Source organism: Bombus affinis, chromosome 10, assembly GCF_024516045.1.
Source record: "Bombus affinis isolate iyBomAffi1 chromosome 10, iyBomAffi1.2, whole genome shotgun sequence".
Taxonomy (NCBI): domain Eukaryota; kingdom Metazoa; phylum Arthropoda; class Insecta; order Hymenoptera; family Apidae; genus Bombus; species Bombus affinis.
In genome coordinates, this window is record NC_066353.1 from 4,676,980 (window position 1) to 4,688,471 (window position 11,492).

The following is an 11,492-nucleotide window of genomic DNA, read 5'->3' on the forward strand; positions in this document are numbered from 1 at the left end:
CTCTTTAAAATAACTACAAGTGATATCCAATGAACTAAAATTAAGAGCAGGATAAATCATATTATTGAAAAATGTATTATTTTATCAAGAGGATTACAATCTATATAATTATGTACAATTAAAATAAGTGATCACTTCATCATGTAGAAAAATAAGTATAATTTCTAGTCACACACATATTGGGTGCTTCTTAAGTTTGCTTCGGTTATACGAAATTTTATTTTATATTTGGAGCAGTATTATATTTAATCATATTTGTTGGTGTTTGTGTATTTTATTACAAGATATCAGAACTACGCTCTATTTCGAAATGTACTCGAATTTATGCTGTTTATACTCTACATCATATCTAAAAAAGAGAAGTTAAGCATTATACTTATATGTAATCACATATTAGAGTATCGAAACATATTATCGGTTAAATTTGATTATCGCTATGTAATACGAAAATAAAATTAATTTCATAACTTTCAGCAATATTGCTTTTTTCTTATGTATGTACAATGATTTTATCTTACAATACAATTATGCAATACAATTTGCTCTTATACTTTCATTTTTATGCTAATTTAATAAAAGAAACATTATTTAATATACACATAATGATCATATAACTTTTCAAGAGACTGTAAAAAAATACCATTTTGTTATAATGTACCAAATTATATCTTCTTAAGCATTAGAAAAAAGCAAACCATTGCTAATTTTACAATGTCACATAAATTAATGTTTTAAATTAGTCTTTTCGCAAATCTACTATATCAATGAAGCATATGTGCATTATATAATTTGACCCCAAATTGTACATACATAGAGATGTATAAAAAAACATGAAAAAAATATTAATTACATAGAAATGTACGATAGATAAAACTTAGAAAATATGTGGAAAATTCTAATAACCAGTGTTGAATACTGGTATGTATGACTTTGAAGGCGTGCATATGCGTGTTATTCTGTGTATATGCGTGTATACGTTTCCCACCCGCACATAGGAATTACATACATGTATACATACAATAATTTTCATATATATATATATATGAAAATTATATATATATATATAATATTGTATGTAGGTAGTTTTATTGTACTGTTAGTTGATATTTGAAAAACATTGTATAGTAGATTCTGATAGTAGAATTATATTAAATGGGCCAAAGTTGTAAGAAATTTATTTTATTATCAAACCTGTCTAATATTTGTAAATATAAAAAAATTATATGTTGTTTACTTATACTGCAAATGTTAATATAAAAATTGAAAACATATCCATATGTCAAAATTACAGATCACATTTTTTTACAGCAGGATTCATGTTTCTTAATTCTCAATGGATGGAACTTTCTATGGCATTTATTACATGCAATAAGCTGAGCTTGATATTTTTCCCAATCTACTTGGGCATAGTTGAATTCTAAAACAACAAAAGTAAAGTATTTAATTCCATATATATATTGTTATATCTAATATTGATAGAAGTGAATGGAATTGTCAATATTTTAAAGACTAAGTGACAACAAGATTACTTACCTGCAGGAATGACAGGTTCTTCTTCTGTGGAAATAATGGACGTAGCCAATGACTTATCAATAGTATTACAAAGTATTGTTTCTATGCTATTATCACGGACTGGTGTTCTAGCTAGTTCACGTTTAGGTTTCATAGGATCAAAATCATCATTATTGTCCTAAAGAAATAAAAAAAACCATGTTCAATAATATATCTATTGAATTAATTATATATATTAATTAAGTGCAATACTTGGTCTATGTCAAGTGATTTATCTTTTATCATTTCTTCTGCATTATTTTCTATTGATGGAGAATCTGTTTCCTCTGTAAACATAACTTTTAATTGAATAATTATGCAGAATTATGATTTCATGTTTTGAATGAATTTCTTACCTTTTGAATCAACAGTACTGCTGGTTGCTATTTCTTCAACCTTTTTAGATCTTTGCTGAGGACGTCTCAGAGATACCATACCATGTTTTATGTTTTGAACATAATTAACTTTACATTTGCTTATTTGTTTAAATTCCTCGTTTGTCTGAATATCGCTAGAGATACATTTTCTTAATGCATATTTCTCTATTTTTATATTATCTGATCTTTGTATGTCTTCATTAGATGTAGATCTATGCCTTTGATTAGTCTCAGAGTTATTTACTTTAAGATTGTTTTTCTTAATACTATTTTTCTTTTTTTGAGTAGTTTTATTTTTTGATTTTCTATCTTTATCTTTCAGTTCCTGTTCTTCATCTGATGCCTGAAATGTTAATCTTTTTGGATTGCCAAAGTATAGAGATGTAGATCTAAATTGCTCCACATTAGGTTCTGTCTCCTGCATTGTTACATCTGGACTAAACAGACTTTTATGTACATTAACATTTAATACATGTTTATTTCCTTTTTGTGGTTTTTCTATGTTTTCATGTGTTAATTCATTATGTTCTAAATTTTCTTTGTTTTGATCTATGTTTTCATGTTTCTAGAAAATCATATATTTAATTTAATACATAATATACAGAATATATAATAACAAAAGTTCTATCCATTAATCAAGAAAGAAGAATGAAAAGAAATAATTATTTACCTGATTAACACAAACATTATTATTACATTTACACCATTCTGTACATTGAATATTTTTTTTTACACAACCACAAATTTTGGAAGAACATTTTGTTTTACAACTACAACCATGCTGTATTATCTTTGTATTTTTTTTCCATGCACTTTGATCTTGTACTGTTTGATTAAATTCATCTATATTACTAAGATTTATTGGACTTGGGGTTCTAGATTTTGTAACTGTTTCAGAAGTTTTAAAAATATATTTCCTTAAATGCTGAACTTCAATTGTAAGAAGCTTTACTTGTTCTTGCAAATTTGCTATTTCTAACACAGTATTAGTTTTACTGGTTTGAGTCGCAGCACTTTTCGTTTCTCTGAAAAAAAAAAAAAAAAGAATTTTCTCACGCAAATTTTATAAGAAACAAAAAAAGATAAAAGAAAACCTTAAAGAGGCTTAAACATTCCATAATGTTTTAAACTTATTCTTTATGTATAAGTAGAAGAAATAAACTATAAGTAAATAATATGTGAATAATAGAAATAAGTATGATAATTATTACTAAATTTTTATCTAATTCTAAGATTGTAGCAGATGAAAGTCCAATACAATAAACAAATACTACTAAAAGAATTATTATATTTTTTATATCAGAATCATACCTAAGTACTTCAATTTAAATCAAAATAGCAAACATTTTAAACGTATGAATGTCAAATTCGTACCAAATTTATATTTCAAATATTTAACTAAAAAAAATTAAAATAAAGAAATTCCTTACTTTTTGGCTTTTGGTGTTTGTGACATTTTATGAAGTGGAAATATTAAACACGGCTAAAATTATTTGAGAATTAATATTCAAACATAGTCGTGTATTCAATGTAACCTGACATTCGTGTCGACGGTTGACAGTTTACTCGTATTTAAATTCTTCTGACCATAGACGTAGAGAAATGGTGAAAGTACTGTTTCGCCTTTAGTGATTACTTTTCATCGTTTCATTTTTCTTGAACAAATAATGATTTATTATATTTTAATTCCTTATTTAACCTTATCTATCTTAGATACTTAGTCTTACAAAATTTTATTCGGATAATACATAGTGTAATATACATATTATATATATTAGTACTTAAAATTTCAGTAAAAAAAATGTATCAGTGTCATACAATATCTTTTGAAACATAACCTGGCACTAAAACCGGCTTTGTACTTATTTATTTGTACTTATATATATAGTATATGGAATGCAAACAATAATGACGACTGTGTTACAAATTGTGAATGTAATTGAAATAATAAAAATAAACAGTGTATTGAAAAGAAAAAATACAAATTTTTGATAAATACCCGGTAAAAATTCAAATTTATTAAAAAAGAAATTTTCAGCTTGTCATACTAATATCGTGATCCATCATTATTTTTATATATTACATCATCTTAGTTATGATATAATCAATTATATAAATAATTATATATAATTAACACATTGAAAAGGTTACAATAATTTTAATTCAAGTATATAGCTTGCACATCATCGCACGCCGGAATGAAATTTTAAATATAAAATAATAGGTAAGTTATTGTTAAAGGATATGTAATAGAAAAAGGAATATAAAATACATTTATTAATATTTTATAAATACCTGATAACCATCGTTCTTTTTTTTCTAATATATTTATAAATTTTTGTCCAGATGTTTAATCGTTATATTTCCCAACAATTATTATTTACTCAACTGTTCTTAATGTAATTTTGTAGCAACAATAACAAAAAAAAAGAAGAAAAAATAAAGAAATGGAAATATATGACGAGACGCTGATCAGAGTGAGGACTCGATTCCTTCTTTTAGTCGCGATGTCTGAAGCTGCACGATTAGATAAGACCTCGGTTCATAGTGCGTCCGAGATGCAGAGCGCATAAGAGACCAAGAGATCAGAGGACTGGCCTCAGTTAAAGCTGTGTGTGCATACCGGCAAATTCGTTGACAAATTACACGAAAAATTTGAGCTAAAAGATCAGTGTTCGCTTCGCGAGTAACATACACGTGCCTCGTATAAGTTCTCTTTCGACTGGACTCTTTGCCAACAATCATAGTTGCTCGTCTCTCAAGTCATACATCGAAAATAATTAATTTTTTTACTGATGTTTCTCTACTTAGAGAATAAAGTTTAAGTCGTTCTTCTCAAGATCGAACTATGAATTCGTTTTTCAAAAGAAAATTTATATTCGAGATGGAGTGGGACTGACTCTGATTTTTTTATATTCAATTATAATCACAAGGAAGTAAGAGAAACAAATTAACAATGCCAGCCTGTACCAGTGAAAACGTTTCGAGGTTTTGGTCCTCGAGTCCACCGATTTCCAGGAGCAATAGCGTATCTCCTCCGATACCTAGTTCACCATTGTCTACGTCGCCGCCTTTGATATCACCGATATCTACTTTGAAACGATCCGTATCGAATGTTTCTAATCATTCTAATGCATCGAACATCTCCCAGTCATCGAACAATTCGGGTACACCTACTGTGATATTTTCACCGAAACGACAGCAGCAACATCAACAACACCAACAGAGGTTGCAGTTTAGCTATCAAGCTCAGCCAACACAAGGACAGGATCATAATCGAAATGACTCGTTGCTACTGAAAATTTTGTCCGTGTACGTAGACATGTTATACGTAGTACTTCAAGGTATCATCTGCGTAATAACTTATGCGATCTGGGCGCCAGCACTCGGGGCATCCATTTGGGTTTACATGCTATGGCTAATTTTTCAATTTCCCTTAACCACCTTCAAATGGTTCCTGACCGTGCTCTATATCCCGGTTTCGGAAAGGACTCGTACTAAACGCTGCGTTCTTATTAGCGGTGGAAGCACGGTGCAAACAGTTCACCTAGCACGAAACTTCTACAAAGCCGGCGCTAGAGTGGTGATCTGCGAGTTGGAAGGGTTATTCAGCTTGGCCAAGTTCTCAACTGCGTGCTCCAAGTTCTACACAATTCCGAAACCAGGACCTGGAAACGCGATCGAGTACATCAAAGCGTTAAAAGACATTGTCCAAAAAGAGAAGGCTGTTTATTATATTCCGGTGAGTGCTAGTAACACAGCCTACTACGACGCCTTGGCAAAACCTTACCTGGAGATAATGGGTTGTGAGTGTTTCGTGCCTGGTGCCAGTGAAGTGACAACTCTGGACGATCCCTTGGAACTTTTGCAAAGATGTCAAACATTAGGTCTACCGACCCCCTGTCATGTTGTTTTACGCTCTATACAAGATGTTTCGAGAATGTACGAACAGAATGCGTTCTCCAGTGGAAGATACTTGATGCTAGCTGCAGGACCAGTCGGAATGAGAGATCGAAGCAAGATGATACTGCCTCCGACTATAAGGGAATTCAGAAACCAGCAGTACGAGATTAGCGAAAGTAAACCTTGTATAGTAATACGTGACCCTGGCGACAGACACTATATTACTTGCACTACGGTGAAGGAGTCGAAGATCGTGGCCAACGTGACTTGCTTGGTCGACGAAGAGCGAGGCTTGATACCTGAAGAACATCCGGAAATAATGGAGTGGCTCGACAGATTTTTCGTTCGGTTGTTTAGCACCAGGATCAACGGGCACTTGAGCTTCAGATTAGCCGTAACGGAAGAAGGAGAACTAGTACCAATCGGCTGTCGAGTAGGCGTTAGCTTACCCTACATCTGTCACACGGGAATTCATCCTCGATTGGTATGGAAACCCTGTAGACACTTCTCCAGACAAAATTCAGGAGTCTTGACTACGTCGGACAGGCATTTGCTACCGAATGGAGTATCTTATGCACTGAAAAGATCAGCTGGAGAGACCGTTCCTCACCTGTTGGGCACCGTACTCGACAAACGAGAAGCTCTTTTCGTTTATTGGGACCCACTGCCATATTGTGCCTACTATCATCTTCAATTACCATTCAGACGCCTCGCAGGCATAATTCGAGCACAGCCGGTACGACATCCACCATTGGCGGTAGTGCAATAATTTTAGCTGAAATTTAGCGAACTCTATCTTAATGAACACTAATAAAGTCCATTTTTTAAAGCAGTCGCGTAAACGGAGTCAGAGCAAAAGAAAACAGAATGGAATGGTTGAGAAACGAGCCTGCATGGTTTCAAGCGATTTCACAAAGGCAGCCAGTATTCGGAGATACGGATCGAACGATCGAATTCCTGTGCTTGAAAATAGAAATATCGAAACGAACGATACAAGGGAAAGGAGGATTCGTGCGGGAAATCTATAGATTTCAAAGGTCAAGTTCATCTTTATCGATAATAAATACTGCTGAAATCACAAACAAAGTGGATGTGAATTAAAGAAGAAAAGAATGAACAAGCAGAAGAAATATACACGTTCGAATCACGTGCCGTTGCTGTTAGACAAACCACTTTTGCGCGCTGCGATTTAACGTATGTTCCTATCTTCATAGACTGCTATAGTGCTGAGAAAATTAAGTGAAAATTCCGTGTTTCGCAAATGTACAATTATATTGCGTGTACAGTGGACACACATATCTTTTCTCGTATTCAATTAGAATTTCTTTTTTTATTTCTCTGCACCGATGATTCGACGGTGAACTTTACCTAGTAAATAAGCATGCGCGCATACCTACATACAAACACTATTAATATATTTTATATTTTATATTTCATTCATTATACATTGTTACATCAAACTCGATAAATTATAAATAATGTTAATTGACCTATTATTCATACTAAGCGGATAAGAGGATGTTACGACGATTCTCGTTCAAGAGCGGGTTGGTTTAGAAACTTTTTTCTATTTCTCGACGAATACCGAGATGCTGCAGAATTTCTGTATATTTATAGTATTTGATATTTTATAAGGAGTCGAATTAACTAAAATTCGTGTAAATACTCATGAGCACATTATGAAAATAACAAACGTATCAATAAAAGTTGTTCAGAACGGAATATTTTGTAATATAACGCATTAAAATTATTCTTCATTTATCGACAATTAAACAACATAAACTCTGCACCAAAAATAATCGAAATACGTAACCTTCCTTTCATAATTTCATACTCAAACTTTTAAGTCATTGGTTTGTTTGGAAAACAAGAAACTAATCCTATGAAGTAAGAGACAATCTCAGTTACGTATTGTTGACGTAATATAAAATTATATCAAAGTTCAGTAGATATCAAAACTATCGCCTTAGAGTGATCGATGAACGCATTGTCCATAGACACTCATCGATCAATGCATGAATGTACATATCTGATTCAGCAATAACAACAAACAAGTTCTTGACCAGTGTACGAGCAAGATTAATCGGATTGCTCGATTGCATTGCTGAAGCAGTAAATAATTCGTTATATATACGAGTGACCCGGAGGGCACTTAACGGACTTTGAAAGGCAAGGGTCACCGGTTCGAGAGATGCTGTCGGTATTATCACCCATCTGGTTTTCTTCTTTTCTCTCTCGTCATTTTTTCTTTCTTCCTTCCCAGTAAATTTTTATTTTCAGCTGTTGTCAACTGTCTGAATGAACATGTAATTTTGTCACTAATTTCTCTCCCTCTTTCACTCTCTCTCTTTCTCTCTCTCTCTCTCTCTGACCCTTTCTCCCTTCTCTTTATCTAAAATTTACATGATAAGAAGTTAATTAGCATTTTTTTCAGATGCTTACAATTAAATTTTGAATTAGGAAATTCATCGAGTAAAATCAATTTTACTCGAACTTTTATATTTGTTAAACAATAAAATAAAGGTAAAGATATCTGTCATGAGGGATTTATGCTCGAGCATGCTATTGTATGTTTAGGTCAAAGTAGATTTCCGTGATCGCATGACATTTTCCTTACACAAGAATGTAACGGGGGATTAATAATGATCGTAAATATCATTGATAGATCATACAGGTAAAATAGGGGTTATTTTCACGATGAAACGGGATGAAAGGTGAAGATCAGAAAACGGAGCGACCAAATGTGTAACGCAATCTTATCATGCGATAATATCGAAATGCAGTTCCTTGACGACGGCCGGTGAAATAAATCAATACGCGGACCACCTTATTTTTTTGTTTACATTTCATTTGGAGACAGCATACAACGAAAATTGCTCATTTGTCAAAATTGATGTGGACTCTAACTGCATCTTACACATGCGATGAACTCAATAGTTGTTCGGCATTCAGAGGGAAGATTTAATAGAAAGCTTGCGAAGAACATAGAAAAGCATATAAAATTTTTTCCAGAAAAACGAAACAGAGTATTTTTCATTCCAAAATAATTTTCAGATATTAAATATCCAGAATAGACAGATCGAACTGTCACCAAGCCGAGTTCAGAAGCGTCTCATTTAATCTGATTTCATGGAGAAAAAAGTGATGATTTGTAATGGCTTATTTTTTAAGCAAGTTGTTCAATTTTTGTTTTGCCGTCGACCCCTGTTATCAGAGGACAGGCTTACGATTATCATGATTCTCTCTTTTTCGTTTCAACAGTAAAATCATCAATTATGTACACGATTGCCTGTATAATATCTTGTAAGAATTCGTCATACGATTTCGATTTCTCAGAATTAACGACTTCGATTATTTTTTGTTTATGATTGTCCGATATATTTAGTATTACATACGTTAACTCTCGATTTCGAAAAAGTAGGAAAGTAATAAAAGGTATTGAACTGCGAAAGAAGACTTCAGAGTCGTTTAATAATTGTTCAGTCCAACAACTATTCTCACGTTTTTTCCATCAAAGTCTGTCGAAGTGTTTGTTTGTGGCCGCGTTATAGATGAAAGGTATGGTAGAAAGAAGCTTGAAAGCTCTTAGCTTGATTTGACTAGGAATAAGGAAAGTCATTTTCTTAGGTAATGCGTACCACGTGGTTCCAGGTACGGCACTGTGAGAACAGATTCACCTGACTTGCATACCAATGGTCCGTTTACTGCCACAACTTACACCTTACCGCTAATTTCCTAGTGGCAAGAACGTTTAACGCATCGATACGCTTCTTATGCGAAAACGATCTTTACTTCAACGATATCTTTTGATACACACATTTTGTTAAAATTTACATTATCTGTTTTTTAATTGTTTGCAGAAAGAATTTAAATAATAATATAACTCACAATTTTTATGAATTTTCTTTGGCAATACAATACATGATCAACCAAATCAACAATAAGCAATCTAAGTATATTGGTCCTCATCGAAGGTTAAAAATTATCTAGGAGAGCTTACATATTCAACATGTTTTAAATAAGTGCCAAAGTTTCCGCTTTATTCTTAAAGCAATGTGAAACTTGCTGTAACGTCTGGCTATTACAAGATTATACTACTTAAAGTGCACGGACTCACGGTGGTTCGATTTTCATGTTAATGTAAACATATCTTCCAACAGATGCACTTTAGTCTTTCTTTTTTCAATTTTTTCTTGCAACGCCTGTTAGAAAAAGACTAAATTACTTTGAGAAAGCAAATAAAAAGTTGGTATAATTACTGATATCATTGAAGGTACATTGAATCGTAATTGAATCACAGTGGTAGAAACCGGTCGATGAAATTAGTCGAAATAACAGAAGCGAGGAATACGATGTAAGATACTACGGTTGTAATCTAATCTCTGGGAAGAAGCGTCCGGCAGAGTGCAACGAGAGTAAATACATATCGTAACTAGAAGGGGGAACTTTCGGTGTATCGATGGTCGGCTATTAATACAGTCCGGTTGTTAGTTCTATACGCAGCATTGGTCTGTTCGATAATAAATTATATTTTCCATCTGTTGTTGATGTTTAAATCGAACGATTGACAACACAATTGCCGTGTTTCATTAGTCAAGCGGTGTTTTTTCAATTGACCACTATCTATCCAGTTGTAATTGACTAAATCTGGTAACAAAAAGATGAGATCTGTCGTGTTTTTTCTCTTGTTCAACCTACTGGTCGTTGTCGCCTACAGAAACGAGCAGTGTCAACGAAGGACAGATGAGCAACTTATCTGGGACTACGACGTCAGAAGATCGTACAGAATCGGTGCATATCAAGTACGTACTACGTATAATTCAAGGTGATGTCGATGACCAGACATTTATGACACACGAGCATCATTGACGCTTGTCAAAGTTCAAATTGAGAGAAAACTAATCCTTTACTGAAATTTTATCAAATGATATTATTTTTAATTTACGTTTCGTGATTATTACCAGTGAGATTTCGCGTGCCCTTTCGCGCTATTTTATTACTTCATTATTTTATCATTATTTTCTCTCCGATAAGTTACATGTTTAAACAGATTTAAGAAATTAAAATGGATGTAAACAAAAAGATATAAACAGTTTTAAAGATATTAATAGTGATTTCCATTGACTTTTAATAGTGATTTCCATTATTCGCCTACAGGAAGTGGAAGCAGAATATGGACCAGCCGATGTGACGATCACATGTATAGGAGTAGATTCCCTATCTGACGAGAACAACGGAGCTATGTGGGTGACATCCGGTGGGATAGGATATAATTTCATTAAAATTAAGTTCAGGTCGAAACACTCCCGAGGATTTCATTACCGAGTCTACGTTTATGGAAAACCACATCGAACAAATAACATTAATTTATTATAATTTTTTGTAACAATAATCCTCTATGATTGTATTGTTGATGGCATTTGTGACTGTAACAATTTAATAAAATTTTGTTTCCGTTAAATTTATTATTATTTTTTAAAGTCTTCTGTCGCACTATTATTGCCGTAAGATTACAAATAATTTGTGTTGAGAATACAATAACTGTCTCAAATAGTTGCTTCCGGTTCGATGACACTGGTTGATCGTAAATCTTCGAGTTGCCGCGGTTTGTTTCGTAAAGCTTAAATGTCGTGACTGAAATGATTGGCTCAGATAAAAGTT

General features: G+C 32.8%; 3 protein-coding genes and 1 long non-coding RNA gene across 7 annotated transcripts; 2 read left to right on the forward strand and 2 right to left on the reverse strand.

The window, feature by feature from the left end:
• Positions 1-59: 59 nt before the first annotated feature.
• On the reverse strand, positions 60-4,249 carry LOC126921516 (uncharacterized). 2 transcript variants are annotated; one of them, XM_050733189.1, is made up of 7 exons: positions 4,224-4,249; positions 2,599-2,953; positions 1,908-2,493; positions 1,765-1,838; positions 1,534-1,690; positions 1,192-1,417; positions 60-349 (listed from the first exon to the last, which is right to left on the reverse strand). In XM_050733189.1, the coding sequence occupies exons 1-6, from the start codon at positions 4,232-4,234 to the stop codon at positions 1,293-1,295; spliced, it is 1,308 nt and encodes a 435-aa protein (XP_050589146.1). In that variant the 5' UTR covers positions 4,235-4,249; the 3' UTR covers positions 60-349; positions 1,192-1,292. The 2 variants fall into 2 exon arrangements, with proteins under 2 accessions (XP_050589146.1, XP_050589145.1); XM_050733188.1 differs by lacking the exon at positions 4,224-4,249 and adding an exon at positions 3,359-3,557.
• Positions 4,250-4,524: 275 nt separating this feature from the next.
• Positions 4,525-7,553, forward strand: LOC126921511 (uncharacterized). Of its 3 annotated transcripts, none has more exons than XM_050733180.1 (2): positions 4,525-6,567; positions 6,662-7,553. In XM_050733180.1, the coding sequence occupies exons 1-2, from the start codon at positions 4,885-4,887 to the stop codon at positions 6,857-6,859; spliced, it is 1,881 nt and encodes a 626-aa protein (XP_050589137.1). In that variant the 5' UTR covers positions 4,525-4,884; the 3' UTR covers positions 6,860-7,553. The 3 variants fall into 3 exon arrangements, with proteins under 3 accessions (XP_050589137.1, XP_050589138.1, XP_050589139.1); XM_050733181.1 differs by having other exon boundaries at positions 6,665-7,553; XM_050733182.1 differs by having other exon boundaries at positions 4,526-6,799.
• A 2,041-nt stretch (positions 7,554-9,594) lies between these two features.
• Positions 9,595-10,254, reverse strand: LOC126921579 (uncharacterized). Its single transcript, XR_007712459.1, has 2 exons — positions 10,109-10,254; positions 9,595-10,033 (listed from the first exon to the last, which is right to left on the reverse strand). It is a non-coding gene; the product is annotated as an uncharacterized LOC126921579 (long non-coding RNA).
• A 61-nt stretch (positions 10,255-10,315) lies between these two features.
• Positions 10,316-11,292, forward strand: LOC126921546 (uncharacterized). Its single transcript, XM_050733268.1, has 2 exons — positions 10,316-10,633; positions 10,989-11,292. The coding sequence occupies exons 1-2, from the start codon at positions 10,493-10,495 to the stop codon at positions 11,205-11,207; spliced, it is 360 nt and encodes a 119-aa protein (XP_050589225.1). The 5' UTR covers positions 10,316-10,492; the 3' UTR covers positions 11,208-11,292.
• Positions 11,293-11,492: the final 200 nt, after the last annotated feature.

Coding starts and splice junctions, on each gene's coding strand:
- LOC126921511 (XM_050733180.1), top strand. CDS start 4,885: ATGCCAGCCTGTACCAGTGAAAACGTTTCGAGGTTTTGGTCCTCGAGT. Junction 6,568..6,661: donor GCATAATTCGAGCACAGCCG/GTACGACATCCA, acceptor CATTTTTTAAAG/CAGTCGCGTAAACGGAGTCA.
- LOC126921516 (XM_050733188.1), bottom strand. CDS start 3,384: ATGTCACAAACACCAAAAGCCAAAAA. Junction 2,954..3,358: donor CAAACACCAAAAGCCAAAAA/GTAAGGAATTTC, acceptor TTTTTTTTTCAG/AGAAACGAAAAGTGCTGCGA. Junction 1,839..1,907: donor CAGTACTGTTGATTCAAAAG/GTAAGAAATTCA, acceptor TTATGTTTACAG/AGGAAACAGATTCTCCATCA.
- LOC126921546 (XM_050733268.1), top strand. CDS start 10,493: ATGAGATCTGTCGTGTTTTTTCTCTTGTTCAACCTACTGGTCGTTGTC. Junction 10,634..10,988: donor ACAGAATCGGTGCATATCAA/GTACGTACTACG, acceptor ATTCGCCTACAG/GAAGTGGAAGCAGAATATGG.